Consider the following 24,474-nt stretch of genomic DNA (forward strand, 5'->3'; position numbering starts at 1 on the left):
TGAGTCTTCCTGAATGTATCTCTTCATCACCTAGCCTGGCACACAGTAGGTGTTTAATAAATGCTTACCCACTGACTGGTATGCTATCCCCAGTCACTAGACTTTCTCACAAAAATCCTTTGATGTCGCTGCTATGATGCTATGCACTTTTCTAATGGCTACCCCCCCACCCTGAGGTTTCAGGTGATCCCCTCCCCCCAAAAAAAGACTTTCTGAAGATCTTGGGAGTACCAAAGGTCTGTTTAAGAAGGGGGGGGGGAGGGACAGTGACATTTGGAGCTCTGAGATGGAGTCTGTCTAGCAGCAGGGCAGATGAAAGCCAGCTGTGGCCCTCTGGGACTCACACTAACAATTTGTCATCTCTCCCCTCAGATGGGGAAGCCTAGAGAGAAATACTAAACGGATTTCCTAATGTGGAAAACAAATCGTGCCCGTGACAAGCTTGCCCTGCAATTGGTCTTGGTTAAAAGGCAGAATATTCCCACCGGGCAGGAAGCCAGTGACCTTCAATTCCTCAGAGAAGTGAAAGTTTGCCGAAGGAAGGAAGCCAGTCATCCCTGCTATCTGTGCCATATAAAAGCCAGCAGGCTGCATCAGAGCTTGGCACTCCTTGGAGCACCACTGGCTTACCCAAGGACACCCTGCTCTTAGCACGAGAAGGCCACCAAGATGACAAGGATGCTGGCTCGCACCCTGCTGCTGCTCCTCTCCCTAGGCAGCAGTCAGACCTTGAGAATCTGCTCTTTCAACGTGAGGTCCTTTGGGGAAGCAAAGAGGGAGAATTCTCAAGCTATGGATGTTATAGTAAAGGTAAGGAGCCTAACACCTCTGACTTAAATAACAGCCTGGCTACCCTCCAGGGAGGCTCTCTGCCCCAAGAGCCAAGCTCTGTGTAAAGGAGGAATGTTAGAGTAGAGTTTCCAGTATAACTGCCCCAACCAAGCCTTCCCTTTCATGAAGCTAGCTCAGGGAGGGGCAACATTCAGTAATGGAAAGCATGTTGGTACTAGAGGCAGGAGCTGCCTGGAGTTTGAATTCTGTTGCCAACATTTATATACCATGTAACCCATGTAATTCTTCTGGACCTCAGTTTCCTTAGTTGCAAAATGAAGGAGTTGAAGTAAGTAGCCTCTTAAAGTCCCTTCCAACTCCAGAGCAACGATCCTATGACCTTGGGTTCTGATTGTACTTCTTCCAATAGATTACCTTGAGTACACTGATTAATGTCTCTGAGCCTCAGTTTCCTCATCTGAAAAATGGACTTAAAATGCTTAGAGGGGCAGTGTCAGAAAGAGGTGGCCTCAGAGCATGGATGATTTAGGTTAGGTTCTGCCCCTAACCCGTAATGGTTACGTGAACTTAGGTCATTTAGCCTCTTGTGCTCCTCCTTAGATTGCAGAGAAGGTGCCAACCTGCACTGCTTCAAAGTGTATCCTACCCTCTACCAAGGAAAGAATTCCCTCTACCAAGGAAATCATAGATTGGGTCATCACTGCAAGAGGGATATTTTGTTCTCTTTGGCCCCAAAGGGCAGAATAAGGAGCAAAGATGGGTGGCAATATATTTTCTGCCATGTTAGTGGTTCCCAGTGTGGGGGCCTTAGGAGCAGAAGGTTCCCCTGCACTGAATGTCTTTGAGTAAAGACTGGATGGTCCCTTGGGATTTTTATAGGTTTGTTTAAGGGGCCAATGATGTCCCTTCCAAATCTGAGATCCTGTGATTAAAAAGCACAATCCCAAACACCCATACAAGTCAATTGAACTGATTGGTAACTATTTACTTTTAAATTTGTTCCATCCAGTTCATAGCGTCTCCTAACCATTTTCCAGGCTCTCTTTCTAGCCCCCACGAAGATTCTTTGCTGCCCCATGCTTTTCTAGTCAATTTTCCTCCTGTTTGGATGTAATTGGCTCATATGTTCTTCTTCAGATTCTGCTTTAAAAAAATGAGCCAGCAAATTCAACTAAGCAGCAATCGCAACTGAGATCACTTTCTCTAAGAGTTTAGACTTATTTAATCTTGGGTTTTAGAGCAGGGTCTGATTATTATTATTTAGCCAAGTGTTATTTGGTATGGCCTGAGAGGCACAATCATGGGGGGAGGGGAGGGGGCTCTAAACAAGGAAAATATTTTCCTATTTCAAAATGTGAGGTCCCTGATGGTGAACTCAGTAATGGTTAAGGGAGCATTTTAGGATAAGAGTAGGATTTATAGCCAGCAGGGACCTTAGAGTTCAGGAGTCCAACCTCCTGATTTCAGAGGACTTGAGAAGCGTTGAGAAACTTGCCTAAGGTAATGTGCGACTTTACTCCACTTGCTTATTCCGGATGCTATAAGTTTGCTGCAGGCTGGATTTGTGGATTTCACTGTTTACATTTTGAAACTTTATTAGCATCTTTTCAATGTCACTTTAATTTCTGAATATATCTCTCCTCCCTCATCATTCAGTAAGTCATCCCTTATAACAAAGAGAAAAAAAATGAGATGGCAAAAAGTTCAGCAAAACTAACCAAAGTGTCAGACGAGAATGATGATGCATGCAACATTCCATCCCCATAGTCCCTCACCTAAGCAAAGAAGCGAAGGAGGTGTATTTTCTCAACTTTTTCGGAACAATGATATTACATAACATTTGATTTTTTTTCCTTGTTGTTCCTTCCCTTTGCATTGTTGTGGTCATTAGGTAGATTTTGTTTTAAAGAAACAGAATTTTTGTATCCCAAGGATTGCCCTGGAGGGAGGAGCCTTGGGATGTCCCTGCTCAGTGAGCAGACCTATCACACAGTACTTCCCTGAGAGTTGTGATTCACATGTAGCCCCCTGGCTAGAAATCCAACTACGCCTAATATGTTTACTGATGATTCATGGTCTTTTCCATCTAAGCCTGTTGATTGAATGATTTTGCTTGTGTAATGTGTCTGAAACAGCATGGGAGGATGGAAATAGAGATAGATAGAGAGTCTAGAGACCTGGGTACTGACCCTGTTCCTGATGCCCACTATCTATGTGGCCTTGGGAAGGCTGAGAGACCAGTGGGTAAGGGGGCAAACCCGTGTGGCCTTGGGCAAGTGACTTAACATCTCTGGACCTCACCTGCCCTGTAAAATAAAAGGGTTTAACTAGATGATCTCTCAAGGAGCCTCTATCATTCTGTGATTTCCTGGTTTTCATTAAACCCTAAATTTCTGGGACCATGAGTTTAAGGGATACCATGTACCATACTACATATTCTACACAAGAAAATTTCATCAAATGCTATTAGGTGCTAGGCACTGTACAAGGTGCATGAGATATAAAGACCAAATGAAATAGACCCTGACTTCAAGGAACTTACTTTTTACTTGAGGATGTTGGGGGAGTGGAGGAATACGACATGAACACAGAAGAGTGGAGGACAAGGAAAATTCAGGAGGGAGAGAGTACCCATACTGGGGGCTGAGAGTAGGGATGAGAGAAGGCTTCCTGGCAGGAGGGGCTCCTAGAGCTGAGCCTTGAAGGAAGACAATGGTGGAAGAGGAGGAAAGAGGAAAGAGTGTTCATGGCATGGGAGGGGGGCACACACAACTTGTGGTATGTCAAGCTGAGAGAACAAAGAGAGAGTAGCATGAAATAGAAGTGGGAACCAGACCACATAGGGTCATTAAAGCCTGGGGAAGGGGATGAAAGAGGTACAATTTGTCTTTTAGCCTATAGGCAATAGGGAGCCATGGGAGGTTTCATTGCTGCCTAGAAATATCGGGCTATGAAGAGACTGGCAGTTAAGTGCTCCTCAGTATAATTAGAACCTGACCAGGACAGAAATATGTTCCCAAACTTTCCTGCTGGGGTTCTGATCCTGGAAACAATCAGGTTCCAAACAAGTGGCCAAATCAGACCATTCTATCTCCTATGATCTTCCAAACAGTTCTCCTCACCCTTGACTCCTGGAACTCATCATTCATGATTGCCAAGCCTAGAGGCCTGTATTGGGCTACCCGAGTCTTTCCTACCTGTCCCAGGTCTTCGGCTGGCCACGCCGGATGCACATATGAGAGAAAGGACGTTCCAGAGTCGAACAGGGGTTGAGCTTTATTCCAGGGAATCGGTTACAAGTGCAGGGGGTTCTTCCTTAGGAGGAAGAGGGGGAGATTTCCTAAGGAGGCTAAGCTTAAGGGATTGGAAGTAGAAGTACAAGCGGGGAGAGAGGGGGAGGGGAGAGAGGAAAGAAAAGAAGCGGAGCCCTACTTTTCTCTTTGGCTCCACACGTGCTAAGAGAGCTTTCTGGCTTCCTCAATCCTACTTAATCTTCAGCCACACAGTTTGCATCTCAATACCATGCTGTTAGGTAACTAGGTGTGCTCCAATCCGGGACGACCTCGAGGGCAGGGAGACTCCACCCATCAGGTATCTCCGGGGGAGAGGCGGAAATACCCGAGCTAGCCGAGCTAGCTCAGTCTGACCTTCTTGAACCCCCGCTGTTCATGGAGGGCCTCGTAAGACTCTAAGATTTAGAAGTCCCACTTTTACCCGCCCGAGACCGTCCACACGGATTTGAGCTTCCAGTCCCAACACATGATGAGGATAACAGGTATTTGTATAGCATTTTAAGATTTGCAAGGTGGTTACATACATTATTTCACAACAACCCTGGGAGATGGGTTCTCCATTTTACAGATGAGAAAACGGAGGCAGGCAGAGGTGGAGTGACTTAAATGTCTGAAACAGTATTTGAAGTAAGATCTTCTTGAGTTCTAGCCCAATACCCTATTCACCAAGTTAGCTTCAAGGCTCATCCAAGGCCCCTTCCTACAGGAAGCCTTTCTTAATTCTTCCTAGTGATCAGTGCTGTGCTCCCATCTTCCAAAGTCAGGATCTAACAGGAAAAGGGAGAAGCATCACAAGGAGTGAATTTAGCTTGGGGTAAATGAGGTCAAGGTCATGGGTTGCATCCACAGGAAGAATATAAACCACAGGCAGTTCCCTAGTGGATAAGCCCCAGAGCATGAGTCAAGGTCAGCACATCCCAGCTCCCTGAAGCCATTAGCCACTTATATCAGAGGGAAGGGTGAGATTTTTGCTGTTACTGGTTTGAAAATGAAAATCTTTTCCAAGGTAAACAGGAGACAGCCCTAGTGAAGATATAATTTATGTAAAATGACATTTGGTAATCAGGAATTCTTTTTACAGTGAGTAAAGGAATCCTTTCTTAAGCCAGGAGACAATGGAACAGATATAGTGGGTAGATCCGGGACTTTGAGTTTGGAAGCCTGGAGGCAGAAGCCATCTTTTCAAACTGCTGGCTGTGGGACCATGGACAAGGAAACTAATGTCTCTAAGTCTCTGTTCATCTTAAAAATGTGGGGTAGTAAAACTTTAGTGCCTATCTCCTGTCCCCCAAGTTGTTGAAAGGCTCAAATGTCTTAGGACAATTTAAAGCTTTTTCAGTTGTTTCAGTTGTGTTCAACTCTTGTTAATTCCATTTGAAGTTTTCTTGGCAAGGATACTGATTTGCCATTTCCTTCTTTAGCTCATTCTACAGATGAAGAAACTGAGGCAAACAGGGTGAAGTGACTTGCTCACGTCACAGCTAGTAAGCGCCTGAGGCCAGATTTGAACTCATGAAGATGAGTCTTCTTGACTCCAAGTCACACACTATATCTACTGTGCCACTTAGCTGCCCATAAAAAAAATTATTAAAATTTGAAATTTCACTAATACTTTTAGAACACCGTGTGTGATATATACATGTATACACACACAAATACACATACTTCTGGAACAAAGCATATATTAATATATAATGTACACATTTGTGTATTTATACATGTATTTACATATATGTATTTATGGCACATTGTGTGGTTACACATGTGTGTTCATGCATTGAATTGTAAATCACAATGTAGACATCTATTATTATTATTATTATCAGAAAACCTGAAATAGATGACATGAAATGTCATGTGTGAGAATGTGTGGTTGAACGCGCTCATCGTTATTTCTCTCCCATTGACTGGGAAATGGGTCATTTTGTCTGAAGGACAGAAATATGTAGCACCTAAAAGGTGTGTGTGACCTACAGCCATGCCCTCCAGACCTGGAATTTCTTTGGGATGGTGAGCTCTCGGCATAAAAACTCCCGGTCCCTAATACAGAAAGGAGAGGCAACAGGATGTGAAGTGATTGGCATCAGAAGCAGAAGGGCCGACAGATGTGTTTATAGGTCGGTGTTCTGACCTTCAGTACAAAGAGAGCGTGGCCATCAGCAGTATGACAAAGCCGGTGCTTTGTTTCTTTGATGTCACCTCCTCTTTTATCCAGACAAGCATCGTGGGATAATAGATTTAGGGCCGGACCAGATGGTGGAAGTCATGGAGTGCAACACCTTCATTTTGTAGGTGAAGAGGCTTAGCCAAGGTCAAACAGGTAAGAAACAGTGGAGCATGGGCTTGAACTCAGGTCCTTACATATTGATGACAGATTAGTTTTTTCAAAAATATTGCTAAGTACTTGTCATTTCTTTGGTCAAGAACGTGCAATGGTTCCATGTTACTTTAAGGCAATGTGACATAGTAGATGAGAGTTGACCTTAGAATCAGAAGGGCCTGGGTTCAAGTTCATCTTCTGATAGATCCTTGGGGCTTAACCTCATAGTGATCTAAGCCAATGGTATCAAACTCCAGTAGAAACCTTCAGTTATATCCAAGGATAACTGGGGAGAAGGATGAACACTGACTTGGTTTTAAAATATAATCTTATTTTGTTTTATCATATTTTTACTTATTTTGTTAATTATTTCCCAATTACACTTGAATCTGGTTTAAGCTGGACTTCCCTTTAAGCAGTTCTTTAAGACTAGATGTTTCAGAGGAGGTACCCACCTGTTTGGGGAGGAGTCTCCTCACTAGGGAGTTCTTGAGGTCCGTTGGTCTTATCCCCATCCTATCCACAGAATCACAGACTTGTCAGGGGCTCTCCCATGGGTGTGCCCACCACTTTATTCACTCTCACTGCTGGTCTCTCTGGGGTGAATAAATAGCTCCCCAGGCTCGATTTCCCCAAGCTGCAAAGAGCTGGCTAAGAAATGTGCTGCATGTGCTCCCTCTGACGTCCCGCTCATCTTTCATCATAGATCATCAAACGCTGTGACATCATGCTTCTGATGGAAATCAAGGACTCCCGCAACATCATTTGTCCCACCTTGATGAAAATGCTGAATGGGTAAGAAATACACACGTCCTCGGCCTCCTTTCATGCAAACGCACCAAAGGCAAAAGAGAACTGAAACAGGGAAGGAGGGTAGGGCAGGGTCTCTGAAACATCTGGCCACATCTGCTCACATTCCCTAGGGTGTGCATGTCTCAAGGAAAGACCTTTTGGCACCAGACAGGATGAAAATGCTGAGGTTAAAATCACAAAATTGAAAACAAGGAAACAGATAAGAGACAGGAAAGAGAAAAACAAAGGAAGGAAGCATATAAAGCCCACTGGATGAAGAGTCAAGAGGCCAAGGTCTCCTCTTGATGGCTAAGTCACTAGCCGTGTGGCCTTGGGCAAGCCAGCTAGCTTCTCAGGGACTCAGTTTCCACTTTTGTAAAATGAGACTAGGTGGGTTACAGCAAGAGCATTCATCCTGTGACTCCTTGATTCTTGGGAAGAGGAAGGAAGGGCTGAGAATAGTAAATGCGCCTTTCTGGCCCAAAGTCAAGTTCTACCTTCCAGAGAACATGCCAGCATCCTCAGCTTTCACCAGCTTCCTCTCTCCTGTGTCACAGGTCAGTGCTCAGGGGCAAAAGGGAGAGGCGGCTGGGTTGGTGATCTCTCCATGTGCACTGCTGGGTGACTCAGTTCTGCCTCATAGCATCAGACATTTCAAGTCCAAAAGGCCCTAGTCCAACACCCTCCTCCCATTTTACAGATGAGGAAACTGAGGCTCAGAGAATGGAAGGAATTCAAGGTCCCACAGACAGGATCATAGATGTAGAGGTATGGAGGGACCTTAGAGACCTAGTAGCCCATCCCTTGTATTTTACCGATAAGGAATCTGATAAGTGGAATGATTTGTGCACAGTCAGTGAGTGGCAGGACAGAGATTTTAAAGTCAGGTCCTCTGATTCCTAATTCAAAGTTTTCCACTATATCATAGCTGTCTCCTGTGGCTTCCATTCTCCCCAAGATCCCCTAATGGGAAAACGTTTCCCATTCTTGACTTGACAGAAGTCCAAAGATACTTGAAGCATGTTCTCACATGTACATTACAACATCTCTTTTAAAGAAATTGGATTAATGAGTTATTTGCATATACATCACAGAAATAGGACTGGGCTGTCCTAGCTATTCAAAACAAGCCTTGCTTTACATAAACAGGAAGTTGGAGTTCAATTTATTATGATCTAACCCAGCCAAGTTCTGGATTTGGCTTAAAAAAAAATACGGAAACCCTGGGTTCTGCGTGGGCTGCAAAAGGCCCCAAACTTCCCCAAAATGGAACTCCAAAGTTCTCCAAGACTCCAGACTCTGTGCAAACAGAGAAGGGGACAACTGTGCTGTGATACTGGGCCCCATTGTGGCCTTCCTAGGATAGAATCTTTCATTTCCAGAGCTCTTGATTGAAGGCAGAGGTACAGAATAGTCATTTTAACCTAGATTCCTACAACTTGGAGAAAAGTTTCCAACATGCCTTTGGCAAACATGAACAAAACAAAATCTCGCAAATTCAGGATAATAGTTAGAAGCAGCTAAAGGGGTGGAGACAGGCCAGATGAAGCCCAGAAGGAAGAAAGCCAGTTTCCACTGAAAGAATATAAAATGATGATTATCTTAAGGGATTCAGACAGAACCACAGAATCCCAGAATTGGAAGGGACCTCAGAAGAATCTAAAAACAACAATGGCTAACATTTTTGTACTACCTTAATTAACGCTTGTAAAGTCCTTTGTATTTATTTTCAAAATATGTAGAATAATAACAAGAATCTCCTTCACAATACATGTGCTAATTGGCCATCCAATTTGTGCTGAAAGACCTCCAGTGAAGAGGACCCCACCTCCTCAGATGTTGCTGAAAGCATTTGGGAGTAGTTCAGGGAGGGAGTTTTCCTTGATCTCAAACCTAAATCTCTCTTCCACAGGGCAGAGATTGAACCCTTTGTAGCCTTAGTGGTTGGAGGGGGCTTCAGAGGCCGTGAAATCCAGTCCCATCATTATATAAATGAGAAAAGTAACAGCTTTCAAGTCCTCACTGAATCTTTTGTACACCAAACATTTGACTGATGCTCTTCTGGAATGTTCACAAGGCCTTCCACCATATTGGCTGGCCTGGCCTGGACACTTCCAGTCAATCAATGTCCTTCCTCAAATTTGGCACCCATGGTTGAACCTAGTGCTCCAGAGGAGACCTGACCAGGGTAGTCTGGGATCTTTTGGGGAAAGTATTGCCTTACTGAATTGCTAGATGTCACTTTCTGCTACATGCACTATTTTGTTTTTTAAATTTTAATTCTTTTTGTCTCCTTTTTTCTCTCTCCACCCTGCACTAGAGAAGGCCACCATTTGACACAGATACACACACACACAGAGATATGCACACACACATATACATATACACATGCATGTGCATATATGTATGTACGTATATGTGTGTGTATTTATGTGTATATACACTATACATACACATATACATATATACATTTATACATGTATATGTGTATATACATACATACATTATAAACACACCCACACATACATATACACCACAGTATGCAGACTTCTATTTATCAGTTTTCTCTGGAGGCAGTTAGCATCTTTCTTCATGGGTCCTTTGCCATTGCTTTGAGTATTTACAATACTCAGAATAACTTAATCATTCACAATTATTCTTCAGACAATATTGCTGCAAATACAATGTTCTCTCGGTTCTGCTCATTTTGCCCCTCATTATTTCATGCAAGTCTTCCCATATTTTTCTAAAATCGCTGAATTCATCATTTCTTATGACACAGTAGTATTTCATCACAATTATATACCACAACTTTTTCCCCAATGAATCGGCATCCCCGCCATTTCCAGTTCTTGCCACCACAAAGAGAGCTGCTATAAATATTTTAGAACATACAGGCTCTTTTCCTTTTTCCCTGATCACCTTGGTAAACAGACCTAATAGTGGTATTGCTAAGTCAAAGGGCATGCACATATATATACTCTTAAGTATATATGTGTGTATATATATGTGTGTGTGTATATGTGTGTATATATACATATATATGTATATATATGTACATATGCACATATATACTCTTTGGACATAATCCCACATGTTACTTTCTTTTTTTAAATATTTTCTTTTCCCCCAGTTACATGTAAAGACAATTATTTACATCCATTTAAAAAAAAATTGAATTCCAAGTTTTCTCTCTCCCTTCCCTGACCTCCCCCCTCCCTGAGATAGTAAGCACTTTAATATAAGTTAACATATGTATTACTCTCAAGGAGTGGATAGAGCACTAGGCCTGGAGTCAGAAAGACCTAGGTTTGAATTCTGTTTCAGATACTTGTTAGCAGTCAGAAAAATCATTTAACTACCTCATGCCTCAGTTTCCTTACATGTACAATGGAAATAATAACACCTTTAGCATCTAACTCAAGGATTATGGATCTATTGCTATGTACACTTCTATGTGTACTCCTTACTTCCCCCACCCCCACCCCACTCACCCACCTGCCATTATAACGTAAGCTTCTTCTAGGGATATTTCATTCTCAATCACCAAGAAGAGTAACTGGCACGTTGTTTAGTCATTTTTCAATCATGTCTGATTCTTTGTGACTTCATTTAGAGTTTTCTTTGCAAAGATACTGGTCATTTTCTATTTCCTTTTCCAACTCATTTTGCAGATACCGAACTGAGGCAAACAGGGTTAAGTGACTTGCCCAGTGTCACACACCCAGTAAGTGTCTACACAAGTGTTTGATAGATGACTTTTGATTGATTAGTCATTGGAAAGGATCTCAGAAACCAGACTAATTCCCTTGTTTTACAGATGAGGAAACTGAGACCCAAAGTATTTCAATGATTTAGCCATAGGTTATACAGGCAATAAATATCAGACCCAGGATTTGAATCTAAGCCCCCTGAAAACCTTAAAGCACTATGGGTAGGTACTGCTTTTGTGATTATGGGTCAAGATCCAGGTCGTCATATTCAGAAATGGGAAGCTTGGGAAAGAACAAAAACACATGGCGAGTTGGGAAGCATGAGGCAGATAATAGACAAAGGACTCAAGATGGTGGAGCAATGTTGACTTACAAAACCCCTGAAAAATCTGCCTGTCTCCTAGGAAATCCCGAAGACACACAAAAGACTACAACTATATAATTAGCAGCCGGCTGGGAAGAAATGCCTACAAGGAACAGTATGCTTTTCTCTATAGGTAAGTACATATTTCAGTGGTTGTGGGAGGTCCATAAACTTAATACTCTCCCCAGTGTTGATCATCCATGCTCATCGATGCCTCCTTCTCATCATATGATACTCTTATCTGTGTCCTTCTGTAAACCTCTCTTTGGGAGATCCAACCCAATATGCGGAGGTACCTAGAGAATCATAAAGTCCATTGAGTTCAACCCCCCCCTCACTTTACAGATGAGGAAACTGAGACACAGGGAGGTTATATCATAAAAGCAGTAAGTGACAGAACCAGGATTTGAAACTAGACCCTCTGATTCCAAATCCACAGTAATTTCCAAGGCCTCCATCTTTCTAGGTCTATCTTTCAACATAGCATGGCTATCAATGGACATCCATTTTTTTTCTTTGACATTAGATTTCAGTTATAACTGATTCTTGTCATTGCCACAGCAATTTACAAAAACTGTCTTTAAAGGCATGAATGTGTTTTTGGTGTATATTTTGAGAAGACTTTATCCCCAATGGAATCCCAGGGTTTTCAGGTATCACAGCAACCCAAGACCTCTATATACGAATAACTTTTTACTGTAAAACACACATCAGAGAAGTCACATGACACTGGATAAAAAGCCAAACTTGGAGTCAAGGCATTTAGGGTTAGAGTTGGAGGCATTTGTTGGATTATTTTTGTTGGATTGTTGGATTTAAAATCATTTAAAGCCTCTTAGTGCTCCCAGGCAAATGCTTAAACCTTTCAAATTGCAGATAAGATGGTGACCTGCATTAGCAGAGGGTATTTTCTATAGTAGCAGTGAAATCACAGGTCCATTCACACAAGGCATCCCTCATTGCCTCTACAACATGGAGAATGAGGCAAAGTAAGTCATAGGTAGACATCATGCCTGGACACATTACGGAATTGGTTGGATTATGGAATGGATACTATCATTTAATTATTTGTTGAGGTTGACTAAACTTTTGGGTCAGCTTGGGAGTTATATGAGCAATTTGGTGGTGACCTTTGGCCTCTTGGTTTCAACTCACTATTTATTAAGCATCTAGTACGTGTAAGGCACTAGGCTAGGCATGGGGAGGCATAAAAACTCACAGCCCTGCCTTCAGGCAGCTTATCTTCTCCTGGAGTGAAATAACATATACACAAAGTACATACTAAGAATGTCCACTATTGTACAGAGAGGTTCAAAATGGGGATAGCGTAGTGATCAGGAAAGTCCTTATGACTTGAGCTGAACTTGGAGAGAAGCTGGGGATTCTCATGGTTTTGTTTTGCCAAGGACTTGGTTGACAAAGGACTAAATGCTAGCTTCTGTGGTATTCCATTTTCCAGCTAAGACAAGAATAGACAAATAATTCATATGTCTTACTGTTCTCAGACACCAGAGAAAATGAAATTCTGACTGATGATTCTCGGAGTTAGTAGTGATTAATAATTCATTGCTAACAGTGAATCTGGTATCTGCAGTTTGATGACCAGATCATCATTCAGTAAAAGACCGAGCCCAAATCAGAAAGTTCTAGGTGCTTTTCCCCAAAGAGGACATTAAGCCAACGCCTTCCTGTTTTCAAAGTGATTTTTTAAAAATGGAAGTAACTTAAACCAGACTCCTGTTTCCTTTTTACTTTATATAGGGAAAGTATGATATCTGTGAAGAAAAGCTATCACTATCACGATACCCAGAATGGAGATGAAGACGTCTTTTCCCGAGAGCCTTTTATTGTCTGGTTCTACTCCCCTCAAACTGGTAAGTCCTACCTAAGAGCACCAACTTTATTGGAAGAAAGGGTCATAGGTTTAGAGCCAGGAGAGTCCTTAGAGATCAGAGTTCAACCTCTTCGTTTTACAGATGAGGAAACTGAGACTCAGAGAAACGTGACTTGACCAAGGTCCTATCAGTGGTAAGTGGGAAAGCCAGATTTTGAAGGCAGGTCCTCTGCCTCTGAATATGGGGTTTTTTTCACTGTACCATATTCCTTGTTTTATATTCTGAAGGACTATCATCAGAGAGGGTGAATTACCTCCCTGGCTTTTCTAATACAGAAAATCCTTTGAATTGGAGAACCCCACATCCAGATAGGTCTGAGAACAGATTTTTTCAAATCAAGAACTTTCTTTAATTTTAGGAATGTTAAGAATAAGGGACATCCAGGTTGGCAAGGTAGATAAAAGGCTGGGTTTGGAGTGGGGAAGCCTCATCTTCCTGAGTGAGAATCTGTCCTTAGACTGTGTGACCTTGGGCAAGTCACTTAACCCTGTTTGCCTCCGTTTCCTCATAATAATAGCACCTACCTCCCAGAGTTGTTGCGAAGGTAAAATTCTTGCAAACTTTAAAGTGCTATGTAAAGGCTAGCTAGTATTAGTGTTATTATAATTATAATTCCAATGGGTCTTCATGCTCTGAGTCCAGACATTCTGGCAAATGTAGTCCTTTCCTATTTCAGCCAGGACTGTTAGATTTTTAAACCGAAATGGAATTTTTCCTGAAAGAAAATATTAACTCTTAGATTGCCTAGGTTATTTTCCCAGAGATATTCTCCATTTAGTTTATTTCCTTGTTGAAAAAAGTCCTTCATTCCTCAATTCGATTCCATTTAGCAAACATTTCTTACATGCCTACTTCATGCAAGATAAGAGACCAAAGCATGGCAGGGAAACTTAAAGGCCCAGCCTTGGAGTCAGGAAGACTTGGGTTCAAACATTACCCCTGACACATACTAGCTGCATGACTATAATTGTCATTTAATATCTTAACACACAGTCTACTCTTAAAGAGTCTAAGTTATAAATGTGTTGTTGATCTGCCCCAGTGGAGGGACTTTCCACTTTGGGATTTCTTCAATATCTAGACTGAAACAGATAAAATGAACATGGATATTGCAGTTACCTGAAGTTAACTGATTTTACCTAATGCGAACTTTGTGGTAGAGCACAATTCTTCTTTAAAATAGGGAAAACAGTAGTGATGGTGATGATGATACCACTAACATGGTGCTTTAAGGTTAACAAAGAGAAAAGATGAGGGGAGAAGGGAGAAGGAATTTGCATTTCTATTGAAAGTGTGTTGTGGGTAGATAGACTTTTGATATGATTTCAGTAGAATATTTGACTTACTTTCACTAGAAGTATGAATTCTGAATACCAACAGAAACCTTTAGAGAGGGGCCTTTGTTAATCACGAGATCAAAAAACCAGAAACATTTTCATCATATCCTCAACCCTTCCATTTCAGTCCCAGGATTCTTCTTGCCCTCCTTGGCATCACCAGTCTGTCCCTAACAACTGGTTTGTCCTAGGTGTAAGGATAACTCATTAAGTCACGGAATTTAGGATTAAAGATTCAATTCTTAAGCATCCTTCCACTTATAAAGGTGGATTTCTCCCTCATCTCCCTCATCTCAGGGTTCCTTTTACTCATCATCTGCTGTCATAGTCTAAATCATACCGTATTTCTGTGTGTATATCATCTTACCTTTTCCTCATCTTCTACTAAATAAAGTCTAAATTCTTTAGTCAGATTCAAGGCCCACCACCATCTGTCTCTTGAATTATAGCATAAGAGAATGTTAGAGTGGAAAGGGACCTGGGAGATCATCTGTCCCAATTCTCTCATTTCAACCCCCCAACCTCATTTCAACCCCTGAAGTAATTTGCTCAAGCTCACATGGGAAATAGTTAGCAGAACTAGGGCTTAAACCCAAACTGTGTAACTCCAAGTCTACTCTTTCCATCATAACATTCCTCCTCCCCCATCAAGTAGTGTTATTCCCATTTTCAAAGTAAGATCGCTTACTGGCTGTGTGGCTCTGGGCCAGTTACTTAACCTTTCTGAGCAGCACCTCCAACTGGACAGTATTAAATATAGTGTCCATCACACAGCTTTGCTCTGCTGAGAATTAAATGAAATCACAGAGCTAAAGCATTTTGCTACCTACTTGAACCATAGAAATGACAACTATTAATCCTTTGAAGATGGGTCTGGTTGGGGGGAAACCCACAGTATTCTAGTCTGAAAGGAGAACACTGTCTTCTTTTTACCCTGTTTCTGTGATCTTGACAGGAAGAACTTGACTAAGTCTCTGTTCTTTCCTATTTGCAAGCTGTCACTGACTTTGTGATCATCCCTCTACACACGACACCTGAGACGTCTGTTCGGGAAATTGATGAGCTCTTTGATGTCTACATGGATGTAAAACGTCGATGGAAGCCTGAGGTCACTACCCTTAACTGCTGAACAAGAGTTTTTATTTTATGTAGAGGCAACCCCATAAATCACTGGAGCTTCTTAGGATGGGGAGTGACATGGTCAGAGTTGTACCTATGGAATATCAATATGGCAGCTCTATGGGGGATAGATAGTGTAAATATACAAAGGCTTGACCTAACATGGCAGTCACATGAGTGGAGAGAAGGGAATGGATGCAAGGAATGTGGGGTGTAATCCACAGGATTTGGCAACTGATTTGATATGTTGAGGCAGAGAGAGTCAAGAGTCAAGAATGACTCTGAAGTTGCCAACTGGGGGAATTGGAGGGTAGTGGTGTTCTTCACAGAAATAGGGAAGTTGGGAGACAGGTGGGCTCAGGAGGGAAGATAATCAGTTCATTTTCTGTTCGGTAGCATGACAGAATCATGTGAGGTAATACATAAAGCTCCTTGTCCTTCTAGGGGATATGTGAGATGATGTATGAGGCTCCTTCCTTTTTTGTGATCACAGACAACCTCTCTGGGCCCCTTTCTGTTAGGAGATGGGAAAGTAATAGGAGGATGTGAAAATCAAAAGAACTCTTGATGAGATGGGCAGAAGAGAAAGAAGGCAGATGAGAAGGTGGGGATGATCAGAAAGAAGAGGAAGGGGAAATTTGGTGAAAGGCCATCTCCAACTGCCCTCACCAACCTTGAGGGGAACAATATGTCCACGGTTAAGGTCTAATGTTCCTTAGAAATCCTGGGCAGGTGGCCTAAGTGGAGCTCAAAGGAAAACAGAATAAAATTTATTCAAGTCTGAGACAAGGTTTCCTACCTGACAGTTTGGTAATGAAGCCATGAGAGAAGAAAGTACTCTGATAACTAAGCTTTCCAGCTATGTGCTTTCTATAAGAGAAAACTCCCCACCAAATGACAGAGAGAAAGAGAGTCTCCAAACTGGTAGAGTGAATTACTAAGCCTAATAATCCTGCTTGAAAGCAGAAAGCATTTATCCCTTGTACATACACAATGAATATGTGTATGTTGCTGTGCAAAGACTTATTGGAGTTGTGTTGGCATTGTGTAGATCCGGGTGACATTGCATGAATAGGGATGACATTGTGTAGCTCTAGTTGGTGTCTTATAGATATAGGTGGCATTATGCAAACTTGGGTAGCACTGTGTAGATTTGGGAGGCATTTTGTAAATGTGGATGATATGGTATAACCAGTATTATATAGTTTGTAGGCATTGTGTAGACATATGGATGGCATTGTGTGGCAATGAGTGACATCGTAAAGAGATGGGTAGCATTATATAGATGTAGGAATTCTACATAGCTTTGAATAGCTTTGGCATTGTGGAAGCACAATTGATATTGTATAGGTATAGACACTATGTAGATATGGGTGGCATTGTGCAGATGTCAGCGATATTGTATAGATATAGACATAAATATAGCTACGCCACTTGCCCAGGATTTCTAAGGAACGTTAGACCTTAGCCTTGGACATATTATTCTCCCCAAGGTTGGTGAGGGCAGTTGGAGTTGGCTTTTCACCAAATTTCCCCTTCCTCCTCTTTCTGATCATCCCCACCTTCTCATCTGCCTTCTTTCTCTTCTGCTCAACTCATCATGAATTCTTCTGATTTCCACATTCTCCTATTACTTTCCCATCTCCTAACAGAAAGGGACCCAGAGAGGTTGTCTGTGATCACAAAAAGGGAAGGAGCCTCATCATCTCATACAGCTGCTAGAAGGACAAGGAGCTTTATGTATTACCTCACATGATTCTGTCATGCTACAGAACAGAAAATGAACTGATTGTCTTTCCCCCTGAACCCTCCTGTCTCCCTGACTTCCCTATTTCTGTTAAAAGCACCACCACCCTCCAATCCCCCGAGTTGGCAACATGAGAGTCATTCTTGACTCTCACGCTCTCTGCCCAAACATATCAGATCAGTTGCCATGGTGGTATAGAGGAAGGTGACATTGTGTAGAGATAGGTGACATTTTATAGTCTTAATAATAGCTAATGTTTAAATTGTTCTTATTTTGTGCTAGGCACTGTACTAAACATGTTACAATTTTTTTGAGTGAGGGAGGGCTATATTATTTGATCCTCAAAAAAACCCTTGGAAGTGGGTGCTATTCTTATCTCCATTTTACAAAGGGGGAAACTGAGACTCAGAGAAGTCCTAACTCTTAGTCCAAAGCTTGACCTACTATGCCACACAGCCTTTCCATGTGTGTCTATTTTTGTGTGTGTCATCCACAATTCTGGTTCTTTGGAGGCTGAGGTACTCCATGACCATCAGCCATAAGCACCACCAAAAGAACAACAGTGTGAAAAAGATGGGCTCTGGTTGCAAAGAAAAGCTTGGGACAATTGAAAGTGCCACATAATTTTTCATAAACCATCTAGCTCATTTTCTCTTGCCTGTTCCTTATTTAATTCTTGAGTCAGTTTTAGACTTAAGTCATATGCTAGAGCTGGAAATGATCTTGGAGACCATTTTATCCAATCCCTCATTTGACAGTTAAGGGAACTGAGTCCCAAGTGATTTGCCCAGAATAGCACAGATAGTGTCTGCAGTGTAATTTGAACCCAGGACCTCTGATCCCAAACCCAGTACTCTTTTCTCCACACCAAGGTGCCTTGTCAAAATTTTACAGAGACCTTTCATTCTAAATAAAGCAGCCTCTTTTTATTGATTTGTTTTTTAAAGGAAGGGAAAGAAAGTCGGCTTGTATTGAGTATGGGGGATCACAAAGCATCAGTTTTACTGTTGGGGATTATAATCAAAAACATCTGTGAAGTCTTTGTACTTCTGTGTCTTCTAGAACTTCATCTTCATGGGAGATTTCAATGCTGGCTGTAGTTATGTCCCAAAGAAGTCTTGGAAGGAAATCCGACTTCGTACAGACCCCAAGTTTGTCTGGCTGATTGGTGATAATGTGGACACAACAGTAAAGGGAAGCACTAAGTGTGCCTACGATAGGTAAGAGACTCCTCAACCCCTTCTCACCCCAGCCTAAAGCCCTCACAATTCCTGCTGGCTGCGGCTCCCCCAAAGAGAAACAACCCAATGGCCAGCTCATTTCTGGAAGAAAATCAGAGGGGACGCAGGTTAGTGTTTTGTTAGAAAGTCTAACACCCAGCTAAGTAGTGAAGGCATCCAGATGAAAGATCAGCTATCCCAGGAACCTGAGGCAGCTCTGGGATTTATCCCAATTGGCAGCAAACTCAACAGTCTTCCTTCGGTGAGATTCCATTTTGCTCTATTCTACCCTGAGAATAGTTCTGCCATTATTTTGTGCCTCTTAAATGGCTGTCCTCTTGGAGAGACTCTTGCTTGGCAATCTGACTCATTCCATGACTTCCATTATCACCTCTGTTCAACTGACATCTACATCTATAAGGAAACAACAATGAGAGGCTGGGTGGGATAGTGGGAAGAGCATGGGGTTGGGGTCAGAGAACCTGGAAAAGAATCCCAGATCTTCTACCTCTGGAACTCTGGACCAGTCCCTTAACCTTGTCTTACTTCAGTTTCCTTATCTGTAAAATGTGGAGACTGACCAAGATGTTCTCTAAGGTCTTTTCCATGTCTAAATCTATGATCCTTTGAGCCCAGATCTTTGTGTCCCCACTAAGAAATGATGTGTGACAAGAAGTACCCCTAGAATGGGTAGTTCCTTTTGCTCTAAGGAGGGACAAAGTACACACTTTAGGTACAGGGAAATGTTCCAGACTTAAAAGGCAATGCATAAGAAACATTCAATGTTTCTTTGTTCATCGTGGCTCATACACTTTATGTCATGTTCATTTGTTATCAAAGTGCATAGAAGTCTCTAAGACCTTACTTTTCTCTCTCATCCCACTCTCACCCCAGCTCCTTGGTTGGACAGCTTGGGAAAACCATTTGTTTGGCTGCACATGACCTCATTCCTCATTCATTCATTTATTCATTCATTCAACATGCATTTACCAGACTCTGTGACATTAGAACACAGATTTATAGAAGGAAAGGATCTCCGACTTTGCCCAGATTTGCATATCCAGTTTTTGGCATACTCTGCACACAGCTAAGTTCTTAATAAATGCTTTATCTATCTGTAGTCTATCATCTAGCTATCTCTGCTACCCACTGGATATGCAAAGATCAAAGCAAAATAGTCCCTATACTCAAGGAGTTTACCAGGGGTTTTAATCTCATGGTGAGATTTTTGCCCCAACTCTTTTTTTGGCAGATGGTTGATTCAGATCCCACATCTTGCATTCTGTAAATACCTTTTTAAGCCCCAGCGTATGTTTGATGACCTTGCTAGGAGAGACCTTGTTAATTCTATCAGTCATTGCTGGGACTGTTGGGAGCCTGGACTCCTTAGATCTTTAGACTTTGGACATAAGGCATCAGAAGCTGAACTCTACAAAACAAAGACATGGTTTTGTTCTAGGGAAAAGGGCATTTAATGATAACTTTGAAGTAAAATGACTGTCAGGAATATTTATCTTGGTAACAAATATACAGATCCGATATAAATTAAACTATCAAAGCCTTAGATTACCGGTTGAAATTATTATCTCAGCAATGACACTACAAATTTCCCTCCAAATGACTTGTATGGAATAAAAAGAGTCTTAAATAACCATCGGAAACACATAAAGCCCACCATTGCTCTGAGAAAGAGAATTATAATCAGTATGTGACCGACACCCACTAGGACCTATTATTCAATTTTCCTAACTTCTAGTGGAGAGAGGGAGAGGGAAAGAAAGAGGAAAAAAAGAATGAAAGAGAGAAAGAGATAGATTGCAAAGCCAGGCCTTCTCAACTTAATTCCATTTTGGAGCAGAATCAGGATAGGGTGTAAGACCAGACCACTCCATCCCTCATGGGCACCAAGAAGGGAAAAGACCCTAAATACAGCCCAGAAGTTACTGTTTTCTTAGTCACCAGAAGAAAAAGGAAAGTCAAGCTAGAGATGGATCCACCAGGAAGCTGCTGTCTTAGCACATACCAGAAGGGAAGAAAAAGGAAAAGCAGAATCCTAATGACCCAAGCAAAGCTTACTACTTCCTATCCAAGCAGATTACCTGCTCCTGGTCACAAAGCAACTTGCTAGGGTCTTCCAGGGGTATACCTCAAGGGGAAGACTAAACCTGGCCTCCATTTTAAGCTCTTCCAGACAAAAAGTCACACAATTAGATATGTAGAGTTAGGAGGGACCTTGGAGACCATGTGGTTCAGCCCTCTCATTTTATAGAGGACAAGACTTCAGCCCAGGAAATTCATTGACATTTCCAAAAGTCACACAGGTATTGATAGAAGCAGGATTTCAATCTAGATCTTCTAACACCAAAGCCAGTGTTCTTTCTGCTGCCTCTCTGATCACTTTGGGACCTTTTAAATGAAGAGGGTCCTGCTTCCATTTATGATCAGAAAACTGTCATTTCTCAATTCAGTCCATATGACTCATTAGGGATTTAAGGAAAGGCCCTTTCCCTTCCATAAACAGAAAGCCACCTCCTCCAGCCAGTCCACTGGGGACCACCTGTTCTGGTAGGAGGAAAAGTCATTCTAATAACCAAGAGGTATCAGTTGTTAAGGGCAGCTAGGGAGCTCAGTGCATAGAGAGCTGGGCCTCAAGTCAGGTAGATTCATCTTCCTGAGTTCAAATCTAGCCTCAGACACTTACTAGCTGTGTGACCCTGGGCATACTCTATTTGCCTCAGTAGCACTATCTGTAAAATGAACTGGAGAAGGAAATAGCAAACCACTCCAGTATCTTTGCCAAGAAAACCCTAAATGGGATCACAAGGAGTCAGACAAAACTGAAAAACAACTGAACAACATTGGTTGTAAATTACTCCATAACCAAGTTTGAGATAGGATCATCAAACATATCTTAAAACAGTATTTAGAATTCATCTTTCTATTAGGAAGTCTAGGTTTTTGGGGGGACCGTGGCTGCCTTCACCTCTGCAGGCTAGCTCACAGAAATAAATCCCAGAGCATCAAAACAAACAAACAAACAAATAAATAGATGGATGGATGGGTGAATGAATGACTAAACAAATTAGTTAATTAACTAAAGAATGAATGAATGAGCAAACAGACAAATAAATAAATAAAATTCGAGAGCATCGAAACCTCCCAGGTCCGATGGTCTGCTTCATCCCAGGAGGTTTGCTGCCATCTGCTAAGCTGGTAGCTTTGCAGGCTTGCAAAGAGCTCACTTTCATTTCTCCTGTTTTGAGTTGTGGAACTTGTTTCTGTCTTAAACCTCCTCAGTTCCCCTCAAGACTTTCAGGGTTGGGAATTTCCTTTGCAGAAGTTGTTACTTTGGGAAACCAGCATCTGATAGTAGGGAAAAAAGAAGTCTCCCACTAGTCCCTCCAGACCTTACCAAAGGGAACACCCAGCACTGGAGTCAGCAATTTCAAGACCAAAAATCATGGAGGATGTCTCCATCCTTACCCAAGGTTCCTCCTTTCAACCCAGCTGGGTTTCCATCCAGACCCACTTACAACTCTATAAATATAAAATCTAAGCCCTAATCAAGAGACCGAGCAAAGCTTCACCTAACAGTGGTCCTTTCCTTCCTTGCCACAGGATCGTGCTCCAAGGCCAGAAGATAAATAGTTCCACTGTTCCAGATTCAGCTGCCATCTTTGATTTCCAGAATGCTTACAAGCTAACAGAAGTGGAGGTAACTGCCCCTTGCCTTTCCTCTAGAGTTATCCTTAGTGATGTTGAGTTTGTTCCCTTGTAGTCTCCCTTCTGAGGGCAATGGGGAAAGACCCATATTTGAAGTCAGAGGATTGGGATTTTAATCCTGGATCTGATGTTCAGAACCTGTGTCCCCTTGCTGAACCTCCATCTCCTCATCTGTAAAAGATGAGGTTGGAGCAGATGGCCTCTAAAAGGTTCTTCTGCCTCTGAATCTGGGACTGAATGATCCTCCCATGGAATCAGGAGCACAGCCATACCTTGGCCCTTCACTCATTCTGTAAGGCCAGTGTTGGCAATAAATGTTGACTAGGAAGGATTGAGGGTCTGTTTTAGTATTTCTATAACTTGAGGAATTTCTCAAATTTCAAATTTGTTTGGATCAAAATAATAAGTCAGGAAAACTCATCTTCCCAAGTTCAAATCTAGCCTCAAACACTCACTAGCTATGTGACTCTGGGCAAGTCACTCAACCCTAATGGCCTCAGTTCCTACAAAATGAGCTGGAGAAGGAAATGGCAAGCCACAACCAGTACCTCTGCCAAGAAAATCCCAAATGGCATCATGAATACTAGGACACAATTGAAACAACTGAGCAACAGCAACAACCAATGGGCTTCAGGTCCTTCGTTACTACAATAAGGGTAGTGGAGTCAATGACTGATACAATTCCAGCTCTAAGCATCTGTGACTCATTGATTGTTTTCTCTTCTTAGGCTCTGAATATCAGCGATCATTTTCCTGTGGAATTCAAATTGCAGTCCAGGGCAAGCTTCACTAACCTTATCAGATCAACTGCTCTAAAAAAAAGAGGGAGAAAAAAGTCACAGCATTCCTAGAAGCATGAGCTGATCTTTAATAACAAAAATAACCCAAGTACCAATAACTCTGAGGACCATGGGAACCCCTTAAACCATTAACACCAATTTGACCATATTTCATCAAGAGAAAAGCACTCTATATTTGGGGCCAAAAGGACTTGGAATAAAGTCCCAGTTCTGAGACTTTTTACCTGTGTGACCTTGGAGAAGTCACTAGATCTCCTTGTCCTTGGTTTCTTTCTCTGCAGAATGAGAGACTTGTACGAAGATTTGAGATCCCCTATAGCTCTACATCTATGAACCTTTTAATAATGCAAAAGTATTCATACCCTCTCACCCTGCCCATTACCTGGTATATGCCTTCAAGAAAGTAAAAGATGAAAGCAAAAGTCCCTTATACACCAAAATGTTTACAGCAGTATTTTTTTATGCCAGCAAATAACTGGAAACAAAGTGGTTGCCCATCAGTTGGGAAATGACTGAACAAAGTGCGGTTAAGTCAATGTATTCAGTACAAAATGACAGATATGATAAATTCGGAGAAACATGGGAAGATTTGTCTGAATTAATACAAAGTGAAGTAAGAAGAAACAAAACCCAGTCAATGACAACAGTGTTAAAGAAAAGACCTCCAAAAGAATGACAAAGAAGTAACTGAAAAACTTATAATGGTCCTGAAGACTAGACAACAAACTATGCTTCCATCTCTCATGAGAGGTGAGGTTATGTAAGGGCTGAATGTTTCCTACGTTATCAGAGGGATTACCATACCATTTGTTTTTGATGTACTGGTTTTATTTGTTCATTCAATTCAATTTAGCAAGCATTTCTACATGCCAGGCCATGTGTTATATTCTGGGGATAGGAACTCAAAACAAGGCAATCCCCACCCTATATTCCACTCATATTCTTTGTCACAAAGGAGGGTTTGACTGGGGTTGGGGTTGGGATTGAGGAGGGTGGTCAGGAGGATGAAGAGGATAAAGGTATATCCAGCAACGATTGTGATTTAGAAACCAAAGGCATTAAATAAAACATGTTTCGTTTTTAAAATAAAATATTTCTTAAAAGAGTAGTGCTCTTCTCTTTGTAGTTGCCAAAAACTGGAAGTCAAGGGGATGCCCATCAATTGGGGAATGGCTGAATAAATTATGGTATATGAATGTAATGGAGTACTATTGTGCCATAAGAAATGATGAACAAGAAGACTTCAGAGAGGCCTGGAAGGACTTATATGATCTGATGCTGAGTGAAAGGAGAAGAACCAGGAGAACTTTGTGCACAGCAACGACCACAGTGTGCGAGAGGTTTTTCTGGTAGACTTGG

General features: G+C 41.9%; 1 protein-coding gene across 1 annotated transcript; it reads left to right on the forward strand.

The window, feature by feature from the left end:
- Positions 1-370: 370 nt before the first annotated feature.
- DNASE1L3 (deoxyribonuclease 1L3) lies at positions 371-24,220 on the forward strand. The gene is made up of 8 exons (XM_072598830.1): positions 371-810; positions 7,112-7,200; positions 11,315-11,407; positions 13,036-13,148; positions 15,502-15,614; positions 18,435-18,592; positions 22,211-22,307; positions 23,044-24,220. Exons 1-8 carry the CDS (start codon positions 670-672, stop codon positions 23,164-23,166), a joined length of 927 nt encoding a protein of 308 aa, XP_072454931.1. The 5' UTR covers positions 371-669; the 3' UTR covers positions 23,167-24,220.
- Positions 24,221-24,474: the final 254 nt, after the last annotated feature.

Source organism: Notamacropus eugenii, chromosome 3 (genome assembly GCF_028372415.1).
Source record: "Notamacropus eugenii isolate mMacEug1 chromosome 3, mMacEug1.pri_v2, whole genome shotgun sequence".
Taxonomy (NCBI): Eukaryota; Metazoa; Chordata; class Mammalia; order Diprotodontia; family Macropodidae; genus Notamacropus; species Notamacropus eugenii.